The 24,237-nt window shown below is 39.4% G+C and overlaps 1 protein-coding gene across 2 annotated transcripts; it reads right to left on the bottom strand.

Moving 5' to 3' along the window:
- Positions 1 to 114: 114 nt before the first annotated feature.
- Positions 115 to 17,654, bottom strand: PRDX4 (peroxiredoxin 4). Of its 2 annotated transcripts, XM_026480191.4 has the most exons (8): positions 17,328 to 17,654; positions 13,687 to 13,804; positions 10,707 to 10,823; positions 8,562 to 8,684; positions 6,212 to 6,342; positions 5,185 to 5,219; positions 1,062 to 1,108; positions 115 to 227 (listed from the first exon to the last, which is right to left on the bottom strand). In XM_026480191.4, exons 1-8 carry the CDS (start codon positions 17,569 to 17,571, stop codon positions 224 to 226), a joined length of 819 nt encoding a protein of 272 aa, XP_026335976.1. In that variant the 5' UTR covers positions 17,572 to 17,654; the 3' UTR covers positions 115 to 223. The 2 variants fall into 2 exon arrangements, with proteins under 2 accessions (XP_026335976.1, XP_026335975.1); XM_026480190.4 differs by lacking the exon at positions 1,062 to 1,108 and having other exon boundaries at positions 17,328 to 17,652.
- Positions 17,655 to 24,237: the final 6,583 nt, after the last annotated feature.

The following is a 24,237-nucleotide window of genomic DNA, read 5'->3' as shown; positions in this document are numbered from 1 at the left end:
TACTTTGGGAAGATAGAGAGTAACTGCCTATCTTTTGGCGTCAGTGTTTAACTTGAACTCTAAATACTTTAGGGAGTTTTATATTCTTCAAGAAATTACTTCTATCACACAATATGGTACTAAAACGGTGAACTTTATTGAGAACATTCAAGCATTGTAACCTGAGGAAGTATTTTTCAGTTGAGTTTATCGAAATACTTCAGTTTTCCAGCTGGATCTGGAATTATCTGTTAAAAAAAAAGCAAATTATTATTTAAAAAATGTTAATTTTTATTAAAGTATAATTGACATACAGTATCCTACTAGTTTCAGGTGTACATCATAGATATTTTTATACATTATGAAATGATCCCTATAATAGGTCTAGTTCTCATCTGTCATCAAAATTATTATGATATTGACAATAGTCCTTATGCTATACTTTTAATCTCTGTGATTGATTTATTTTAGAACTGGAAGTTTGTACTTCTTAATCCCCCTTCATCTATTTTGCCCTTTCCCAACCCACCTCCCCTCTGGCAACCCCCAGTTTGTTTTTTATATGTAATACTGTTTGGTTTTTAGTTCATTTGTCTTGTTTTTTAGAATCCACATATAAGTGAAATCATATGGTATTTATCCTTCTCTACTTATTTCACTTAGCATAGTATCCACTAGGACCATCCATGTTGCTACAAATGGAAAGAGTTCATTCATTTTTATGGCTGAGTAATATTCCATTGTGTATATGCACATTTTCTTTATCCGTTCATCTCTTCATGGACACTTGGGTTGCCTTCATATCTTGGCTATTATAAATAATGCTGCACTGAACATAGGGGTGCACATATCTCTTCAAATTGATGTTTGCAAAGTATTTATTTTAAAAGCCAAAATACATCGGTAGTAGTCAGATATTAGTTGCCCTTCTCTTGACTAAAGAAGATAAAGATGACTTTTGTGTCCCAAATTATATATATAGGAAAAACTGGATTTGTCCTACCTACTAATCTCACCTATCCCAAAAGGCAAATCTGTTAATAAATTAACATCTGTACTCAAGCATCCCAAAATTTACTTACAGCTCTTCTCTTGGCCACCAGGCTTTCATGACATCTTCAGGTTTGATCTAATTAAGTCAAACACATTAAGAGAGCATGGCTACAGATGTTAATGTATTTTTAAAGTTATCTGCTGATGAAATGTTGGTATGCCACAATAACCTGAAAGGCGGCAGTGTGTTCAAATGGATTTTTAATTTTTATTTATTAAAAAATACTTGACATACAAGATTTTGTTAGTTTTAGGTGTACATTATAGTGATTCAGTATTTATGTACATTATGAAATGTCACCACAATAAGTCCAGTCACCCACTGTCACCATACACAGTTGTTATAATATTATTGACTACATTCCCTGTGCTGTACTTTTTATCCCCATGACTTATTCATTTTATAACTGGAAGATTGTACCTCTTAAATCCCTTCATGTATTTTGTCTACTGCCCTACCCCCAACCCCTTTGGCAGCCATCAGTTCTCTGAGAGTCTATTTCTGTTTTGTTTTGTGTTTATATATATATATAAATATATGGTGTTTATATAAATATATGATGTTTATATAAATATATGGTATCATATGGTATTTGTCTTTCTCTGACTTATCTCACTTAGCATGATACCCTCTGGGTCTATCCATGTTTCCACAGATGGTAAGATTTAATTCTTTTTATGGCTAAGTAGTAGTCCACTATATACTACATTTTCTTTATCCATTAAATGGATTTTTTTGGAGGTCCAGAATGCAACCTTTTAATCTCAAACTGCAAAATAAAAAAATACTCAAATACAAGAAGTAGTATGTTCAACAACTATTTAGTGAATGAACAAATACTCTGAAAGAAAAAAAAAAACCACGCTCCCTCCTTAACAGGATCACAGCCTTAGAACCCTACTATAGTTTTTTGAAATTTCTAATATGATTTGACCTCATATTGATATTATTTGATAGTTATGGGTAAAGTACATCTGTCCCTACATATAAAAAGTAACCTACTGTAATCAGTTTATGATAGTTCTATATGCATTTTCTTCAGAATTTTTCTTCAGCATATAATAAATATTACATAATTTTTCAGGTATCACTTCAAGGAGTATTCCATCTTTGCCAATTTATAATCTCTTTGCATTGAAATTCAATTTGCAAATACTTATGGAATAATATGGCACTGTGTGCCAACAGTGTGCTGGGCAGTGGGGGGTACCAGGATAACTACACTCAAGTCCCTGTCTTTGAGAAAAAGATGTGCATGTACACAAGTTTTCAACGCAATGCATAATATGATCGTGTATGATGCAGGCTGTGCCTGAATGGAGGCTGAGATGGCATCAAGGAAGGCCTCAGAGTGGAGGTGGCATTTAAGTTGGTCTTGAAAGATGAGTAGAATTTAGGAAAGGGGGAAGATATTCCAGGTTAAAGAACCGAGCAAAGGCATAAAGGTGTGAAAAAGCAGGGCTTATTTCAGGGAAAAGTGAGGCATGGGACTTGGTGGGAACACAGTGTGTGTGCGTGTGTGAATTGTAGGGAAGATGACCTGGGAGAAGCTGGTAGATACAATCAGTGCAAAGGCTTGAAAGCTGTGCCAAGTATCTGGATTTTGTCACGTGAGTACTGGACGGCTGCTAAAAGGTCCTGGTTTGGAGAGTAATATGCGCTAAAGAGGAGAGAAGCTGAGGTCAGGGCAACCAATCAGGCCTGTGCAATATACAGGAGAGAAGTGAGGCAGATCTGTTTTGAAACTCCTCCAAACTAGTTGCTGCCCTCACCACAGTCACCAAAGACTTCACATTTCCATTACTTCACTATATTCCCATTCTCCATGCCACATGACACTGGTGTCCCTACTCCCTCGCTCTGTCCCTGCTTCACAGGCCCTCCTGACGTTTCTTGAACACACTAAGCTGATTCCTGGCCTCAGGATCTTGCCCTTGCTTTTCTTTCTGTACTGCTCTATGCTTGACTAGCTCCCTCTCTTCAGTCACGTTTCAACTTAAATGTCATCTTAGAAGTCTTTCCTGAGCTTAATCCCCCACCCCAGGCACTATCCCACCAACTCTCATCAACCTGTTTCTAAAAGCATTTGCCACAATCTAAAATTAGAATGTAACTCTGAGGGTACGGACCTTGGCTGTGGTATTCACTAATAAATACCATCTGCCTATCGTAATAGTTTGACTAGTTGCCATATAGCAGGTGGTCAAGAAACGTCTGTTGAAAGAAAGCCCATAGAAACAGAGTAGAATTGTGGTTGTCAGGGACTGGGGGTGGGGGAAATGGGGAGATGCCAGTCAAAGGGTACAAGCCTTCAGTTTTAAGATGCGAAAGTTCTGAGGATGTCATGTACAGCACAGTGACTATAGTTAATACTGTTTTGTGTATTTGAAATTTGCTAAAAGAGTAGATCTTAAGTGTTCTCACTGCACACAAAAGAGTGTAACCATGTGAGATGATAGATTTGTTAATTAATCAGATTGTGGTAATCATTTCACAATGTATACATATGTCAAATTTTCACACTGTATAGTTTAAATATCTACAATTCTGTTTATCTATTTATACCTCAATAAAGCTGAGAACAAAGAAAGGAATGCCCAAACACAGTATGTGATTAGATATGTGAATTTTTTGGTGGGAGAATCATGGTTTTTATCAGATTCTCAAAGGGGCTTGTGGCCTTTCCAAAAGCGAATCTAGTGGATAGGCAACATGTTTTCTGAAATGTGAACAGCTCATCCTGTACCTAGTCTGTACCTCGTGCAAGCTCTTGCTGATCTCTCAGTACAAGCATGTGATTGATGGTGAGCTTACTCATCACTCACTGTTGGGTTTTGCTACGGCTCCTGGGGAACATGCCCCCTACTACTTCAAAGACCCCTCCAGAGATGCCTTCGAAGGCTTCTCAGGCGATGCCTGCAGCTTCTGATTCCTATTTCTATCTGGAAGCCTCAGTCAATAATTGTAAGCTAACCTAATGACTCATGTATAATTTAAAGTACCTAGTGCTCAAAGTACCTTTAATGCCTACCTTCATACCTATCTTTGAGATCCATCAGGTCTATGTAGAGGTAAATAAATTTGTACTGTAACCTTAACTTTGACTCACAAAGGCAAAGCTGTTTTGCAAACTCATCAAAAACTGGTTCAAAATCAGTGAAATGTTACTTTACCATCCCCAATCTGTTAGGTTAGAGTGAATTTCTACCTCTCATTGTCTATGATTAATGGTACTTTTGTTGATTTGCTAAAGAAGAAAGTCTTAGGAATCTGTATTTTTCTTTTATCCTAAATAATTTCTTCCTCCAATGCTCTAGTATTTGTCAATTTCCTAACTCCAGTTTGTATAGAACTGTTGATTTTTGGAAGATAAACATGTTATTTATTTTTTTTTTTAAAGATTTTATTTATTTATTCGACAGAGATAGAGACAGCCAGCGAGAGAGGGAACACAAGCAGGGGGAGTGGGAGAGGAAGAAGCAGGCTCATAGCGGAGGAGCCCGATGTGGGGCTCGATCCCAGAACGCCGGGATCACGCCCTGAGCCGAAGGCAGATGCTTAACCGCTGTGCCACCCAGGCGCCCCGATAAACATGTTATTTAAAAAAGGTTCAAGCAAGTTTCCAAATTGTATTTTGGCCAGAGACTACTTCAGGGATTGCCTATAAATTATACAGCCTCTCTAAATGAAAGGATATACCTATTTCAGTCTTCCTTCAAATGATAAGGAGAGACTCATTAGCTTCAATGTTAATTAAGCCAGATTTTCTCAAAAGTTTATTATATACAGAAAGGTTTTGCTTTTGACTATTTTCTTGGCCCACAATATAGGAAGAGATTCCATACATGATCCCTAAGACTTTATTCTATCAGGTCTCCACTGTTCCCTTTGGGTTTTTTTTTTTTTTGGTGCTATATTTTTTGTGGATAGTTGGCTTTAAAATTCACAGTATTAAGTCTCATATTCTGCTTTCTCCAGTTTCAGCTACTCTCTCTACGGTCCAAAGAATGCCTGTGCTCTTATGATTTCTGTCTAGTAATGTTTACTTCATTTATAAAATCAAGATAGTTCTATTACAAAGGAAGATTATTCTAAGATTGGCAGTTTTTGGCCCCAGCTATCCCGTTGACAGAAAAATCAGTTTGACTTACTGTTTCACTACCAGGTTTCCAACCAGCAGGACAAACTGAAAGGAACAAAAATTGGCAAAAAGACAGTTTAAAAACAGATTTCAGTTCTCTTCAGCAACTCTTGGTTTTTCTTTTTCCAAAATGAAACTGAAAAGAGCCTATAGCGATGAGAACACTTCTAGGCTGCCGACCACTTGACTACTGTTTGCCTGCCTGCTTGCACCAAAAATTCCAGCCATGGAGTTTATCAGCAGCAGCTAATCTATGTCCATTTTTGCCAATTATGTCTAGTTACATTTACAATATAAGAAACCAAGTTGAGTGTGCCCCTAATAAAGTGGGAAGGTTTGGGAATCTGGTGAACCGACAAGTCGGGGCATGGCAAAATCTCTGAATTTACATAAACTTCCAGTATAAGCTTATCTTCTGTTTTCTGCAGTACTGTGTACTAATGCCACAGTTTGCTGTTTGTCAAATAAGAGTTCAAATTACTAGGAAAGTGGCATTTCCCCTTTATTTAGAATGCACCCTTACTCAGGCACCGAGTTACACTTTTGAAAGGAATATATAATGTATGTTCTATTTTAGCAAAATCTGACCTTTTCCACTTAGCTACTGCAAGAACTTGGAGGGAAATGATGAACTGATGGATTACTAGTGTGATACCAAACAGCTTTGAGGAAAAAAACCAAGTCAAATAATGTAAACATGCACACCCCCCCCCCCGCATGACTAAATATTGCCAGACTGGCACATTTTAAGCTTACAGAAACATAATTTGAAAAATTATAGTAGCAGAAACTTTTCTCTGCGGACTGTGCAAATAATATTTTTGCATCTTATTCTGTAAGTAGAATATATTAGTGACATTTTGTTAAAAGCACTTTAAGTAATAACTGGATCTGCTAAGATCAGGTAATAATTTGAAAATAATTAGAGGACTTTGGAACCATCCAAATTACTTTTTGACTAAGAAACCAAATTAATCATGCTATCATCTGTCAAATGAAAAAATCAAAAGGCTAAGATGCTTAGAAGGAAAGGGTACCTTCTCCATGTTTGTCAGTGTACTGGAATGCTTGAACCAAACGCAGTGTCTCATCCACTGATCTACCGACAGGAAGGTCATTCAGAGTAATCTGCCTTAGGATTCCTTTGTCATCAATAATGAAGAGACCCCTGTAAAATACAAGAGTGGTAGAGGTGAGGTCATTTCATCTCCATTAAGACAAATATTAGTTAATCTGATCCCTGTGCCGTCCACACAGAAAGATGTTCTGCAGAACCAACAACACACTACATGCCTGCTTGACTGGGACACACACACACGCAAATACATCCCCCTCCTCATACCCATGCTTATCTGCTGTATAATTTGGGATTATCATTGTCAAATGGTAGCTTTAAAGTTTTGTTTTTGTCTATACAATGTATTGTTGTATTTCTATTTAAATCTTCATGAGTACTAGGTTTGGGATTTTAATGCACTGTTAATGAAATGATGAATTTATATAGCAAAGTCTTCCTCTGGGTAAAGGAGTGATCCATCTTTCTTACCACTGGCTGTTTAGAACATCTTTGCATTTCCTTTTTCAGAGGTGGAAAAGACAAAGTCTCCAATACAAGCGAAGTTACCTTTCCCTCTAAATGTGTGTATGTGTGATTCACTTTTTTGGCCTAGGGAATAATGGAGTAGTTTAACTTAAAAGACCCGCTAGTGAGATGGAATGGCATTGCGAGAGTTAAAGCAGACCAGAGGAAAACAAAAATTTCCAAAAGACTTTACTGTCTATTTCAGTCAATATGGATTTCAACCCAAAACTTGGTTTAGAAAAAGACCTCAGGTACTAGGGCTAATTGCTTACATACATGTATTATAAATAATAATGAGATCTATTTTCAACAGAAATACATGGAATTATTTATCTATTATATGAAATTTTATTTTATAATCATATTAAACATTACTAAAATGTTCCTGCTTATCCTACAGTATATTTTTTTAATGAGCACCATGATGTCTGAACTAACCAGAGCTCACTCTCCTTGGACTACATCAATTTGGCAAAACTCAGGCAAAACTGTTAACTATTATTCATATGGGTGTTCTTTCATGTAGCTACTTTTACAGTAGAAAACGGTTGTCAATGGTGATGAAGTCTGTTCTGAAGTAAGTGAGCCTAATATGAAATTTTGAACTTACTTTGGTAACATATATCATACCAACACACACCACACAAAAACAAATCTGCCTTGGGTGCCTGGGTGGCTCAGTCGGTTAAGCAGCTGACTCTTGATTTCAGCTCAGGTCATGATCTCGGGGTTACTTGGTTTTACTTGGTTAATGTTCAAATAATTCCAAATTTTAAAATAGCTTCAGTCTTTATAGCGGCATATTTACTCTTTGAGAATTAACTTAGTCATAAACTCTATGAAAGGAGAAAACATTAAAGACTTGGCAAATACAAAAGAAGAAACTATTGGTAGTGACACATGATACAATACGAATGAACCTTGAAAACATTATGCTAAGTGAAAGAGGCTGGTCATAAAAAAGCACATACTGTAGCATTCCATGTACATGAAATGTCCAGAATAGGCAACCAGAGAGACATAAAGTAGGTAAGTGGTTGCCCAGGGCCAGGGGAGGGGGATTGGGGGAACGGGAGAGTAACTGCTAATGGGTATGGGGTTTCTTTTTAGAGTAATGAAAATGTTCTAAAATTGATTGTGGTGATGGTTGCACAACTCTCTGGTTATACTAGAAGCTACTGAATTGTATGCTTTAAATGGGTGAGTTGTATGTGAGTTCTATGTCAAGTTGTTATTAAAAAACAGGATTATAAAATACTGGCACCTTCACATAAAACATTTTAAAAAAGAAACTATTAGCACTGCAAAGCAAATTGACAATAAAATTACAACTCTTTTAAGCTAAAGTTGTCCTTTTATCAAAGACTTCTAGTGGTACCTCCTTAATTTGTCCCACTCCCCAAGGCACAAGTTTGCTAAATACTAGGATACTTATATTTAGAAAAACCATTACTGGAGTCATTTTAGAAAAGAGGAGAAAGAAATAGGCAAGGAGTTTGGGTACCTGGGTTCAAGTGTGGGCTCTGCTATTAACTGATTATGTAACTTTGGCTAAATTCACGGAGTTCTATGAATCTGTTTATCTGTAAAATGATAGGGTTGGTCAAAGACCTCTAAATTTTCCAGCTTTAACAGACTAGGATACTCACATGATTTAAGTAGGGCACTCACCAACTATTTAAACTCTATTTTTGCAAATAGAGCAAATAATTCTTCTTGATCAAACCTTGTAACTTCTAACTTCATTTCAGGGAGGATTACAAATATATTTGGATTTGTCATAATATAAAACCACTGAAAGGTACCTAAGAGTATGGCCTGAGTCCTCCAGGTATACGCCATAGTCCTTGGAGATTTGATGTGTCAGATCTGAAAGAAGTGGAATCCTTATTGGCCCGAGTCCTCCTTGTCTGCGAGGGGTATTAATCCTTTAACAAACAAAACATTTACCACTCAGATTGAAGTAAATGTATGTATCCAAACAGCACTGTTTGTCTCCATCACACATGTACGAATGAACACACAACATACACATTCTTTCTCTAACAAAAACAGGCTAATATACATTCTATTTTTTGCCTTTACTCTGGACTTAATATACTCATTTCCTTTAAACAATAAATATGGAGATACATATCACATTTTTAAAGTATTGACATACACGGTATTTATTTTACCAATCTTTATTGCTAGACATTTAAATTATTTCCATTTTTCTTTTGCTTTTATCAACACTGCTGGAAACATCTATGTATTGTCAACTTTGCACACTTATTTGATTAATTCCTAGAAGATGAATTGATGGATCAAAGGTTATACACTGTCATAACAATAACCTCAGAATTGTGATCACAAGACAAAGCCTCGAGAGAGAGAGAGAATACAAATGGATGATATTTTAATATTCTGAGACAAAGGAATGCAAAGTCCACTTGAAGCAGGGAAGGAAGTTAGTTACAATCTCAGACATATCAGTCTTCAGATTTAAGCATTCTTTTACTTGAAACCAGGGAATGTGGGTGTCCCAGTGGGAGGGCACTGACAGAGCAGCTAGCAAACGGAAATACTGCTCCAGATGTCTGCAGCCCCAGTTCTGACATCCAAGTGGAAATCTCTGGTTGATATGAAACCTATCCAGCTCAGAATCCTTGAGAAGCCAATCCCAAATTATTTGGGCGGATATAACTTTTTCCTTAGTGGATTTATGTTGTAATCCTACAAAGATTTAGAATTACTATGGAAGTGATGAAGCAAGTTAAAACCATCATTTTCACTTTGTGATTCCAATTTAAATGTATAATGTGAAATTTTATTCAGTTTTTAAATAGTAAAGAAACATTTTTAAAGGACTTAAGGCATACCATATTTGTCTATTAGATTTGCAAGAATTACTTAAGTTCTTGGAAGTTTTATCTGAAAATTGAGATACTTAAAGGAAATCAAATAAATATACAACTGCATTTAAGAATACTTGAGAGAATTAATTACTTAAGAGAATAAAAATTAAATTGTAGCTCATGCAGTTAAAATTTTAGTTATACAAATGTCTATATATAATTGGATAAAAAGTTGTTTTGAATTTGTTACTTTAATGAAATGAATATTAACTTTTAAAATGAAGATAATTGTAAACCATCTTTATTGTGCATAAAATCTTGTGCACAGAATTGTGGGCATGAAAAATTCACATCAACACACACACTTCAGATTTTGAAATATACTGCCTAACTGCTCTCCAGAAATGCTCAACCAGCTGTATGTGTGAGAGGACCATTTCTTCACACCTCTGTCACCACTGGATGAAATTTTTCACTATTTGAAATCTTGGTCACTCAGGGAAAAAAAGGCATCTCTTGTCATTTTAATTTGCACTTCTTTAAAATTAATCAGGTAAAACATCTTTTCATGTTTAATGAGTTAAAAAACGTATTTAGAAATTAAGAAAATCAATGCTTCTTGAAAAATACTTATAAAAGCTATGTTGAGTTTGACTTAATACTAGACAACTATGTAACAGAGAAATGGAATTTTAAAGAATTTTCCCCCTCCAGATCAAGGCTACCGAATTTATCATAATAAAGTAATCGTGCAACTCAATGGTGTTTGCTATAGATATAATGTCTTTTGCACTGAGCTTTTTTTCCAGTTTGGAAATGTCCTATAAAATCCTTGAGCATTTTTACCGTAACTTCATTGAACTGGTAGCTCTGAGATATCTCTATTCCCAAACTGTCTGATAGCTATATTCCATGGCGCCAGGCTGGCTCAGTCGGTACAGCATGCAAGTCTTAATCTCAGGGTCATGAGTTCAAGCCCCACGCTGGGTGTGAAGCCTACTTAAAATAAAATTCAAAAAACCCCCTATATTGCTATCACATTGAGAGTTGTCTGCCTATAATTGAAAAGTAAATGCATTCTTTTTCCTACAAATCTAAGAGTAAGATACTGACCAGGCCAAGTGGGTAAACTGTGAATCAACAGAGCATGCTACCACTTCAGCGTTTATAGACCTGAATTCTTCAATCCTATCACCAAAGGCGATGATTTCAGTTGGACACACGAAAGTGCTGTAAGTTTAAAAAAAATTTTCAGTATTCTCAAAATATGCATATACTTAAAGTTTCAAATGACTTAGTTTTTACAAACATCTTTAGTATATAAAAATGCATATTAAGAACAATTTTACATATGAACATTGTCACAATGCAGTTATCTAAAAGATTATTTGATCAAATATCATTTAATTAAAAATGTTATATTACAGAGTTCCCAATTACATCTCAATAAATGTTATTTTTATAACTTAATGGATCCGTGGTCAACCAATGTTCCTTTCTCTGTTATGGCAGCACCTCGTCCTATTTCATTAGCTTTTATTTAACAATGCTTTATATTTATATAGTGCTTTACAGCTTTCAAAGGATCTATACAAATTTTCCATCATTCCACTATTTTTTTATATTCCTATTCCACCCCTATGAGCTACATGCAGTGATCTTTATTTCAGAGATGAGAAAATGCTCTTCCATCCCTCTCCCTTTCTTGATAAGGTCCTCTTCTACCTTGTCTCCCAGTCCTGTTGTCAGAAGAGCATGTTTAGAGAATATTACCTTAGGGTAGTATTTTCCGAACCACGGTAGGGACTCCTTAAGCTAGTTTATGGAATTCTAAACTAACACTTTAAACAAGTGGAATAGAAAATACAAGAATACTTTATATACAAGAAGGGTAAGTCATGAAACATATACATACATACACATGCATATCTATGGGTGTGTGTGTTCAGGAGTGATACTAAAAATATTGAAGAACCTTAACTCAAAGTTGGCTTTAGCTCTGGAGGTTTCTGAAAGGGACCAGGTGGGAGGGGCAACTTGGGGAGGAGGTTGGGAAAGTGGCTATTTACCATTTGGTATAGAAGTGTTTCAGGATTTTAATGAGCACGGCTGTACTTGTGCTTACAGACTGAATGTAACCCTGTGTGTGTATGTAAGTATACTGGGTGGCAATGAAAAATGGATTTTGTATTGTGTACAGGTCATGGTCAAGAAAGTCAGAAGAACACAGACTTAGGGGACAAATTCCTACTGCAGCCCAATACAGGCTTTTCAAAGGTTTCGGTTGTTCAAATGTAGAACTGCCACGTGCAGGCAGACAGTTCTAATCTAGATTATATCCCGGGAAACCGGGGCTATGTTATGTATTTTTAATATTTTCCCAAAGGTAGGAATGGTCAGCCCCTGCCTGCCTTCCTATTATTCCAACAAATGCTACCTAGAGACATATTTATCCAACTTCTTAGTGAAGACAGAGAAAAAGTTCTGGCAGAAAACTAAAGGGTTACGTTTTTGACTTTCCTACTTGCAGACTGTGGCATATGCCTCAGAATTTTTCCTTTCTAACCAGGCCCAATCTGGCATCACATGGAAACAGAAAGAAGTGATCTTAGCTTCTTGCCCCAGGAGGCCACTGGTGACATCATGCTTTAGATATGTCTTATTCATTATGGAGTTTTAAGTAACACTGGGAGAAACAGGATATTTGCTGCTATATTAGACTAATTTCAAGACTTACGTTTAGCGTCCTATATATTCAACAGATGTGTTAACTTTTTGGTTTTATAATAACATGAATTTAGAAGGCATATCATTTTTATATATTAAAATTTGTACTCCTGGTTTCTATTAGAAATTAAGTTATATCATACATTTTAGCTAGTCAGGCCACAGTACAAGTTGATTAAAAAGAAGGAAGTTCTCACTAATTTAAAAGATTATGTATTATCCACATTGGTTTAGTCTCAATGAGTTGTGCACAGAACTCAATGACTTGGTTTAGTCTCAATGAACTAATTTTTCTAAGGATTTTTCCTGTTTGGATTAGAGTAGGGGGTCAGCAAACTTTAGTCCACAGGCCAAATCCAGCCTATCTTATTTTTTTGTAAATAAACTTTCAATAGAAAACAATACTCATTCATTTGTGTATAGTCTATGGCTGTTTTGTGCTACATTGGCAAAGTTGAGTAGTTGCAATAGAGATCACAAGGCAAAAAATATTTACTATGTGGCCCTGTACAGAAGTTTGCTGACCTCTGGCCTAGAGACAATCTATAGAGATGAGTTTAAGTATATCCTCCCTGCCAGTTTAAGGTTTTATTTACACAGTTCTAGGTTAGTCCTAATGGAAAAAAGACCATAATATACAGTGGCAAAGACAGAAGAAACGTCTTTTTTATAACCTAAAAATATATTCAAATAGAAAAAAAGATAAAAGTCAGGATAAGACTCTTTTTGTTACCTTTTCACTTTCGTGGAATTTGAAAAGCACTCCAGATAAAACTATATCCTTGATAAGAGTAAAGCTGCAAGAGTATTTATTTGAGTCAACTTTTTATCTAAACTGCTCACTGTCAGAGTTAAAGAGAAAATTCCCCCAATAACCATAATTTATATTAATAGGCATTATTTCTTAAGCATATGCAGTATTTTCAGGAAAATGATCAAACCACAAGAAAGCAATAGATGCAGCAAAGAATAAAAATGATAAAAACATAGTTAAATGGCATCATCATTGTAAAGGGCTAATTTTCTAGTTAATAGAGATACATTAAACAAATTTGTGCCATAAGTCTTACTATTAAATGCTTTCTAAAATATCCATTTTATTGCCTTAGTAGGTATAGCTTAATATAATTGTAGCTTTCCTTTCTTTGACGATTACATTATAACACAATCATGTAGATTTAAGTATGAAGTATTGGGGTCAATGGGTTTTGGTTCTGAAATACATGGTGGATGTTACCTTCTTGAAAAAATTCATCTCAGCTTACCTTTTAAGAACGAAGAGCTAACTAAAATAATTCGTACTAGGTGTTCTGGAATAATGATTGATAATGACTGATGTTTTATGACCTGTACATGTATTACTTACAAATCAAGTGGGTAGAAGAAAAAAACCAGGTATTTCCCACGATAATCGGTCAACTTGAGCTCCTTGAATTCTCCATTTATCACAGCTGTTCCTTCCCAATAAGGCGCTGGCTTGGAAACTAAGAAAGAGAAATATATGATGTTCTACAACACTGAGAAAATTGGTGGGATGACAGAAAGACATCTTTAGGAAATCACTAAAAATTAAGGATTCTAAACCTTTGGATCTCTTTAGCAGTCTGGTGAAATTATGGACTTTTTCTACGGATAGTGTTATTGAAAGCATAAAACAAAATATATAAAATTACAAAGGAAGCCAAGTATGGTGAAATGTATTTATCAAAATAATAGAAAACAAACGTGATATAGTAATACATATACCCTTTTTATTAACACTTTCAAACTGCAAGATCTATGGGGCACCTGGGTTGCTGAGTTGAGCAGCCGACTGTTGACTATTGATGTCGGCGCAGGTCATGATCTCTGGGCTTGAGGGAGAGAGATGGAGCACTGGGTGGAGGCCCCCCCCCCTCATACTTCACCCTCAGCACGGAGTCTGCTTGTCTCCCTGACCCTTCTTTGGCTCACTGGGCAAGCACGTGAGCGTGTGTGCGCTCTCTCTCAAATAAATAAATAAAAATTTTAAAACTGCAAGATCTAGCAGTGGTCTAATAACTGTCCAAGACAGTGATGAGTGTAAATTTTGTTGCAGAATACCTGCAATTATGTGGCATAAAAATATCTGTGATTCTCTTGGCAACAGGTACAAGTACGTACTGTTGAACCTAGTGTGATTTGTTGCTGATGTTCATAATGGAAGGAAGTTCTAAATTTCAGTTGTAGGTTAGTGAAAACAAAGACTTTGTTTTTCTGTGCATGCTCACAGACCCCCTACATTCCATCCCTGCACTAAACCCTACTGGATACTTCACTATACCCCTCCAAGTTAATCAACTTCCTATAGTTCAAATAATTAGATTTTCCTTTTTCTAATGGCAGTCTTCTAGATGTACTCATTTAAATGTTTGTCCAGTTTCTCACATACACACAGAAGACCTGCTGTCACACTCAAGGAGTAGGAAATCTGCAAATGTCAGGTGAGAAGTTTAAAATCCCAGACCACGGGATTATTTTCCCAGAGGGCTCTGAAAGAGGAGACCCCCTTGAACGGGTTTCAAGTGACCTGATGGAAACTGAATGGCTGATGCTGCTCTCTTGTAAGGGCATGCTGTAATTCCAGCCAACACACTTTCATAACGTACCTTGATCTTCTCTTAACACGTTCACATGGCACTTAAACTTTCAGAATCATTACATACATTGAAGTCAATACTTGATTTCAAGTTTGACTAAGGTTCCTAGAAAGTAAGGCTTAAAATAGCTAGAATTTTTGATCACTCCGAAAATAAAGACAAACTTAAGATGAATTTCTCTATGAAGTTAATATATAACGCATGATTATTTATCTTGAGCGAGCAGCCTACCTCAGATAAATATCCTGATCTAACTAGGTAAAGGCCATGAGTGAGAACTGGATAGAAGGGAACTGAAGTGTGAGGTATAATTGTAATGATGTTACAATGATACTCCTTAATGATTTTAGCATGTAGGGAAAATCAAATCTGAAAAATAATTTTTTTTTAAATTGTGATTTTGGAAATTTGGAGTTTTTGACTTAAGAACTGCAGTGTTCTAACAGTTTTTTGATGGAGTCTTTAGGGTTTTCCATATATAGTATCATGTCATCTGCAACTAGTGGAAGTGTTGTTCAAAGAAAAAAACTCACCCATTTATAAGGCAAAAAGACTGCAACTACTTTATTAAGAACTATAAATGGAATTCCCAAAGCAACCCCTTGCATCTGCTAAAAAAATAACAATTGTCCCAGATAGAAACAGCAGAGTTAACAAAGATTCTGGCAAATGCAGAGCAGTAAAGAATGTTTAAATCCCTTCTTCCCATATCTGCCCCCCATCAATTTAACTACTGTTAACATTTTGATGACTTTCCTTCCATTCTTTTTTAAACACACAAATTTGGATCATGTTGCACCCATTTTTAAAAAGGGAACAGTAATGAGAACTGAATAATATATGGAACTGTTAAATCGCTGTATTGTACACCTGAAACTAATATAACACTGTATGTTAACTACATTGGAATTAAAATTGATAAAGGAGGGGAAGAGTAAATCATGAAGTTTTTCATGTTACTAGAATTCATTTAAAATTTAATGGCTCTGTAATATTCCATTTTATGAATAAAAGTCCTCGTATCTTTAATTCTAGATAAGTCTACATGTGATACAGAAATGTAGCAGATATCTAAATTTTGAAAAGGTTTGCTGGTAAAGGGAAATCTATTATTATTTTTTTGCTTTCACGAGCAGACTTGGATGGGATTTGTTTCTTATGGGAAATTTATGTGATGCCAGTAAAAACTGGCTGCCATATTTCAAAATATCTTCCCAAGCCAAGTAAAAGCAACGGGACTTGGAAATATTCTGATTTTAAAAGTGCAAGACTGTCTCTTTAAAAACAAAAATCCCAAAGTAACTCCCAGTTAACTCAGTAGGAAAGAACTGCAAATGTGTAAGGAGGCACAACAGTTTTTCTCATTTATCTCTCCCACTCCATCCTAAGTTGTAACAACATCCCCTGTAACACTGGGGATTCATAATTGTGAAACACTACTTTTGTTACTGAATACAGGCATGGAACATGCTGTAACTGAACCAAATATGTAACTACAGAATGCCAAATGATCCTTAGGAAAAGCTACAGATAATCTTCATCCTTTAGCCCCTGGCCACTTCTTTTTGGCCAATCTTAATATCCAGATGCAGTAGGCCACAACTTTCTCAGTATCCAGTCTGACGTGTCCTTCCTGAAAGTGGCCATTAGCTGTGTACACTGGACAGAAATGCAAATAACCGAAAGCCAAATTGGCAGGACACAAATTTGCCACAAGGTTTATCATCAACCCAAATGCATTACTTCCAACCACTTTCCCCCCCCCCCATTTTCCTACAAGGAGGCTCCCAAGTACACCCTGTAACAAGTTCTTCATTTTTGAGAAACAAAAAGAATACCCATTAAGTATACAGGTTTTGGGGAAGGTGGCTTTTACTAGTCTTTTTAAGATGCAACAACAAAAAAGAACAGAAAAACCAAAGGTTTGCCGTCCTGAGCATTTTGGTTAGCCACTTTTCTGTTTAATTCAACTTTCTGTGAACCATGATTTAACTTTTCAATGTATTCTTCCCTGAAATAGTATTTGAAAATAGATGGGATGTGCTGCAGGCACTTTTTGATGTTTGAGGAAGTGTTTCAGTTTGCACAACATCCTGATGCCTACAAACTCGAGGCCAGGGCCACCCTCTTTCCCTCATCTGCGGCTTTGGGGTAACCACTACTTCTTCCAAAATCTGATTCGTAGAACCCATCCCTTTCTTCACAGCTGGAACCCCTCTCCATCCCCCTACCCCCGCCTCCCAGGCAGGCCAGCCCAGGGACCTAAGGCCGCCCAAAGGGGTGCCGCCCCAGCCAGGCCCCCGGGTACTAGCAGGCTACACGTGTCTCCGGCCCTCTCCACCTCCCGCCTCCCTCTGCCACCCCCACCTCTTGGCGGGGCACCACCTACTCTTGGCCTTGCTGAGGTGCAGGGAGTGGTCGGCGACCGAAATGCGGGACGCCTCCCCTGGGTAGACTTGTCCACCCGCGTAGAAGTGGCACTCCTCTTCGCGGGTTCGGGGCCTCTCTTCTGCCTCCCAGCCTCGCAGAGCTCCGGCTGGCAGCAAGAAGAGCAGCAGCGGCAGCAGCAGCAGCCTTCGGCTCCGGCCACAGGCCGGAGACGTCGCAGCTAGCGGCTGCAGCGGCGCCTCCATGACCACGCGAGTGCAAACACACGTCCCTTGGCGCGAGCGCGACTTCTCCCGCCGTCAGGGAGCTACAACCGCGCGCCCGATGCCCGCGTGAGCAGGGGCGCGGCCTCGCGAGACCTGCTCCGCCTCCACCCCGCCCCGGCCCCCCCCTTGTTCCCTGCTCCCCCCGCCTCCCCCCGCCACGTGGGCTGCAGCCCCGCCTGCTCGCCCCCAGCCGGAGTTTGCGCCTGCGCCCTAAGCGGGCCAGGGCGGGGTAGTTCAGTCCAGCTCTCTGAAAGGAAGCTGCCGACCCCTGGCGTCTCGCGAGTGGCCCGAAGCGCCCCCACCCTCCATACAGTTTTAGATAGCCTTCCACGCCTATCTCTTCCACAAAGCCTCACCGCTGCACACCACCCCCAAAGTGAAACTAACCTATTTGCCTTTGAATGGCTTGAATTTTGTACTTCTCACCAGTTACTCGGGTTTTTCCTTCAAGCGATGTGTGGAAAGTGCCAGGACTACTTGCTCAAGCTGCAGCCCTTTTAAGTCCCCGGAAAACTTGGAGAAGAAGGGTCTAGCCATTTACTCTTCTCAAGCAGGCAAGAGCAAACAGGCAGTTTGGTGACTTAAGCCTGTCTCAAAGGTTTTTTTTTTTTTCCTTTTTCTTTAACTTAAAACTTGAAAAGTTACCAGAAAACCAGACTTCCTCCCAACACACTGTTGTTCCATCTTCTGGTAATTACCCCTATCACATTACAGGAGCCTTTGGCAGCCCTTATGCTACCCAGGATCCCTTCTAGCTTCCTGTGAAGCTTGTCTTCTTTCTGGATCCCGCAGAAGTCATCCTGTTTCCTCCATTAGACTGTCAGCAACCTGGGGTTGAAATCGCTGCGTAATAATTCTGTGTTTCCCAAGACACCTGGCACTCTGTGAGCATTTGTTATCCTCAGAACTTGAGTTTCTAAATGACACCTAATGTTCCCGACAGCCTGTCTCAGCTTCCAGTTGCTTTCACGTATTATATCCTTGCTCCTCGTGACAACCCTTTGAAGCAGATAGGAAAACTGATTTTTTCCAAACTCAACCCTTACCCCAGTTCAACCTATTCTATACCTTGGAAGAGTTTGGTGGGAATAGGGCTGAAGGTCCCTGGCACCCTACCCGCTCTTTTGCTCCTTCAGGCCCCCAGCTCCTCCCCGCCCCCGCCCCGTGAGTATTTGCGCCTGCGCTCTGGGGCCAGACCCGAGAGGCCATGACTTTCCTAGCCTCAGGAATACGGCTTTGTGGCGTCCACCGTGTCCCGCCCGCCCTCAGCATTGTTTCAGACACTGCTCGTCCTTGCAGGCCCATCTCTTCTACAAAGCTTCGCTGGAGATGGCCTCCGGCCCTTGCTGGTGACTGGTCTTCTGCCCTCAGCACTGTTTTAGATCCTCTCACCCTGCGGTGCGCACCTCTCCCCCGACGCCTCGCTACCGCGTGCCATCCTGCCTCCCCACCAAAAGCTCAAACAAACCGGTCTGCCTTAGAATGGCTTGCATTTTATACCTTTAACATTTACTCTCCTTTTCCTTGCAGTGAGCGGGTGGACAGCGATGACTCCCCTCTCCCGTTGTATCCCTTTTAAGTCCTGGGAAAACTTGAAGAAAGGTCTAACCTGAAAAGCAATATCTGGAGACCATTTATTCTCTTCCAGTGAGAAAGGACTCTTCCTGCAGGAAAGTCAGTTTGGTGACTTAAGACTGCCTCAAGGTGTGTATAATTTTTCAAAATTAAGACTTGATAAGTTCCCAGAGAACCCTTTCTCCCAACACAGTGTTGTTCCATCTTCTGACAATCCCATCACGCACCCATTTGCTAGGTTGGCAGGTGAGAACTAGGGGGAGAGATACAACACATACCAGAAAGACAGGGGCACAGGCAGCGCTTATGTCCTGCCCCCATCCTTTCTATCTTCCCCTGAGATCTTGTCATTTTTCTGAATTCTGTAGAAGCCATCCTAACTGTTTGTCTTTCTTCTATTAGACCACTCCCTGGGGTTGAAATTGGTGTGTAGTTCATCTCTGTTTCCCAACGCACCTGGCACTCCGTGAGCGTTTGCTATCATAAGCACTTGATTTTCTAAAAGACACCTAATGTTCCCAGTAGCCTGTCTTAGCTTCCAGTTGCTTTCACAAATTATATCCTTGCTCCTTGTGACAGCCCTTCGAGGCGATAGGAAACCTGCCCTTTCAGACTCCTCTCTCACCCCAGTCCTGCCCATTTTATGCTCTGATTTTTGTTTCCTCACACCTCTTTCCTGTGGGCAGAGGAGGAAAATATGAAGCTACGTCGTCCCTTTTCTTAGGTGGGGGGAAGCTTGTCCTTACCCATAACGTTGTCTGACACCTCTTCACTTTCAGGGGGCCCATAGGTAGGAGTCCTCTGACGAGGTTGCTCTCGTTGTTCCCATTCTTCTCCTTCCCTGGCCTCCTGTTCCACATGGAAGGGGAGTGGGATCCGAGAGGCTCTGGACTGAGCCCCAGGGATTCGGCTCAGGCCTATGCCCCGAGGTCGGCTTCGGTGATCCATGCTGACCGCTGGACAAACAGCCACCAAGCCTCAGTGAATTTTAGGCCCTAGGCTGGGCCTCTAAGTTTGAGAACTGGGAGAGGAAGCTTGAGGAGAGTGTTATTTCCTGACACCTCTGTTCTAGGCTGAGCTGAGGTGCCCCAGTTGGCAGTAGGGGCTGCCCACCAAGTGGGCCCAGTGACCCTCCTGCCCACTGGAGAGAGTGGCCAGGTCGGCCAGCTCTCAGGCACAAACTGTGCTCCCCTTAGCTCCACTGGAACCTCTTGGCAGCTGACATTCTGGGTGGCAGTTGTTCTGAATCCTTCCGTCCAATGATATCTCCTGAGCTCCTGCCTCTTGTAGGCAGACATTGTGCTGTCACAGTGGCAGTCACAAGGGAACTGAAGGTGGGGGCCCCGCCCCCAGGGCACTGGCCATCCAGCTGGAGTCAGCTGCCCATGTTAATAATACAAATTAATCAGGCACAGAGGGGGTGGTTCTATATATACGATGCATCTCAGAAATACCTGGGGAGCTTAAAAACATTCAGGTGTACCAACCAAGCCCTAGAAATGATTATTTAAGAGGTCCTTTGGAGGGGAGTCCCAGGAAGCTATGATTTCACAAATGGTGTGTCTGGTTAAGAACCACCGTTGATGGAGCGTAAGAGCACAGATTGTGGAGACAGCCATGTCTAGGTTCCAGTCTGAACTCTGCCACCTATAGGCCTTGTGGCCTTAGGAAACCATATTTAACCTCTCTGAGCCTGAGTTGCGCCTGTGGATGGGAGGCATTAATACCTTCCCCATGTCGTGAAACTGGTATGATATGAATTTCATTATATAAATGTAAAACCTAGATTGGAATGTGGACCAGACTTAGGACTCACTTCTTTTTTTTTTTTTAATGATTTTTTATTATATTGTGTTAGTCACCATACAGTACATCCCCGGATTCCGATGTAAAGTTCGATGCTTCATTAGATGCGTATAACACCCAGTGCACCATGCAATACGTGCCCTCCTTACTACCCATCACCAGTCTATCCCATTCCCCCACCCCCTCCCCTCTGAGGCCCTCAGTTTGTTTCTCATAGTCCATAGTCTCTCATGTTTCATTCCCCCTTCTGATTACCCCCCTTTCTTTATCCCTTCCTTCCCCTACCGATCATCCTAGTTCTTATGTTTCATAGATGAGAGAAATCATATGATAATTGTCTTTCTCTGCTTGACTTATTTCACTTAGCATTATCTCCTCCAGTGCCGTCCATGTTGCAGCAAATGTTGAGAACTCGTTCTTTCTGATAGCTGAGTAATATTCCATTGTATGTATGGACCACAGCTTTTTTTTTTTTTAAAGATTTTATTTATTTATTTGACAGAGATAGAGACAGCCAGCAAGGGAGGGAACACAAGCAGGGGGAGTGGGAGAGGAAGAAGCAGGCTCATAGCGGAGGAGCCTGATGTGGGGCTCGATCCCACAACGCCGGGATCACGCCCTGAGCCGAAGGCAGACGCCTAACCGCTGTGCCACCCAGGCGCCCCTGGACCACAGCTTCTTAATCCATTCATCTGTTGAAGGGCATCTCGGCTCCTTCCACGATTTAGCTATTGTGGACAATGCTGCTATGAACATTGGGGTGCATATGGCCCTTCTCTTCACTACGTCTGTATCTTTGGGGTAAACACCCCGTAGTGCAATGGCTGGATCATAGGGTAGCTCAATTTTTAACTTTTTAAGGGACCTCCACACTGTTTTCCAGAGTGGCTGTACTAACTTGCATTCCCACCAACAAGGTAGGAGGGATCCCCTTTCTCCACATCCCCTCCAACAATTGTTGTTTCTTGCCTTGTCTATTTTTGCCATTCTAACTGGCGTAAGGTGGTATCTCAGTGTGGTTTTGATTTGAATTTCCCTGATGGCTAATGATTTTGAACATTTTTTCATGGGTCTATTAGCCATTTGTATGTCTTCATTGGAAAAGTGTCTGTTCATATCTTCTGCCCATTTTTTGATTTGTTTATTTGTTTCTCACGTATTGAGTTTGAGAAGTTCTTTGTAGATCTTGGATACCAGTCCTTTATCTGTAGTGTCCTTTGCAAATATATTCTCCCATTCCGTGGGCTGCCTCTTAGTTTTTTTGATTGTTTCCTTGGCTGTGCAGAAGCTTTTTATCTTGATGAAGTCCCATAAGTTCATTTTATCTTTTGTTTCTCTTGCCTTTGGAGATGTGTCATGAAAAAGGTTGCTTTGGCCGATGTCGTAGAGGTTGCTGCCTATGTTCTCCTCTAGAATTTTGATGAATTCCTGTCTCACATCGAGGTCTTTCATCCATTTGGAGTTTATTTTTGTGTATGGTGTGAGAGATTGGTCAAGTTTCATTCTTTTACATGTAGCTGTCCAATTTTCCCAGCACCATTTATGGAAGAGACTGTCTTTTTTCCACTGGATGTTTTTTCCTGCTGATCCAAGGATTAGTTGCCCAAAGAGCCGAGGGTCCATTTCTGGGTTCTCTATTCTGTTCCATTGGTCTATGTGTTAGGACTCACTTCTGATGCATATGACAGGAGAAATGCTTTGTGACTTTAGAGGCTCGGTCATAGAAAGGATAGTTTCTGTCCATTACTCATTCTAGGGGAAGACTTTCTGTCCAAACTTTTTTGAGAGAAAATTCATAAAACATGTAATTTAAAATTTTAAAATGTATAATTCGGTGGCTGTTAGCATAGTCATCATGTTGTGCTCACCACTATTTAATTCTAGAACATTTCCATCACCCCCCAAAAGAAACTTCATGCTCTTAGCTGTTAATTTGTCCTTTCCCTCTAGTCCCTGGCAATGACTAATCTTCTTCCTTTCTTTATAGTTTGCCTATTCTGGACATTTCATATTCATATAAATGGAATTTTACAATGTGTGTCCCTTTGTGCCTGGTTTCTCTCACTTAAGTATAATGCTTTCAAGTCTCATCTGTGTTGTAGCATATACTGGTACTTTATTCTTTTTTTATTGGGTAAAATATACATACCATAATACCATTTTAACCATTTTTTAAGCGTATAGTTCAGTGACATTAAGTTCGTTCACATTGTCATGCACTCATCATCACAGTTTTTTAGTATGCTTCAGATTTTTCCATCTTCCCAGATTGAAACTATACCCATTAAACAGTAACTCCGTTCTCTCCTCCCCTCAGCCCCTGGAAACCACCATTCTACTTTTCATTTCAGAATTTGACTACTGCTGGTACTTCATAAAGTAGAATCACATATTTATCTTTTCGTGTGTGGCTTCTTTCATTTAAGCTTAATGGTTTCCATGTTGTAGCATGTATGGATACTTCATTGCTTTTTATGGTTGAATAATGTTCTATTGTATAGATGCACTAATTTTGTTTATTCATAAATTGATGGGTTTTTAGGTTGTTTATCCTTTATTCATTCATTCATTCATTCATTCATTCATTCATTCCTTTATGTATTTTAATCTCCACACCCAATGTGGGGCATGAACCCCTGATCCCAAGACCAAGAGTTGCATGCTCTACCGACTGAGACAGTCAGGTGTCCTGGTTGTTTATGCTTTTAGACTATTATGAAATAAAGGTGCTATGAACATTCTTCTGCAAGGTTTTTTAATAAGATTTTATTTATTTATTTATTTATTTATTTATTTATTTAGAGAGTGCAAGTCGGGGGGAGAGACATAGGGAGAGGGAGAGAGAGAATCTCAAGCACACCCTGTGCTGAGCGCAGAGCCCGACTCAGGGCTCGATCCCACAACCCTGAGATCATGACCTGAGTCAAAATCAAGAATCAGGTGCTCAATAAACTGAGCCACCCAGGTGCCCCTTGTGCAAATTTTTATGTGAATGTATGTTATCTGCGTTCTTGGGTGTATATCTAAGACTGTAATTGCTGGGCTATATGGTAACTCTATATTGAACTTTTTAAAACACTGCCCAATTGTTTTCCAAAACAGCTGTATGACTTTACATTTATACCAACAATGTGTGATGGGTCTGGTTTCTCCACATCCTATTCAACAGCTGGTAGTTTACATTGTTTGGGTTATAGTCATCCTAGTGGGTGTGCACCGTATCTCATGGTGCTTTTGATTGTCATTTACCAAATGACTAATGAT

The sequence above is a fragment of the Ursus arctos genome, chromosome X, assembly GCF_023065955.2.
Source record: "Ursus arctos isolate Adak ecotype North America chromosome X, UrsArc2.0, whole genome shotgun sequence".
NCBI lineage: Eukaryota > Metazoa > Chordata > Mammalia > Carnivora > Ursidae > Ursus > Ursus arctos.
The sequence above is the reverse complement of the archived record's forward strand: the minus strand, read 5'-3'. Positions and strand labels throughout refer to the sequence as shown.

Excerpts from the sequence above, each read along its gene's own strand:
- PRDX4 (XM_026480191.4), bottom strand. The coding sequence starts at position 17,571 with ATGGAGGCGCCGCTGCAGCCGCTAGCTGCGACGTCTCCGGCCTGTGGC. Across the intron at positions 10,824-13,686 it reads TTCTTCTACCCACTTGATTT|CACTTTCGTGTGTCCAACTG; the intron begins GTAAGTAATACA and ends TTAAACTTACAG. Across the intron at positions 5,220-6,211 it reads CACTGACAAACATGGAGAAG|TTTGTCCTGCTGGTTGGAAA; the intron begins GTACCCTTTCCT and ends TGTTCCTTTCAG.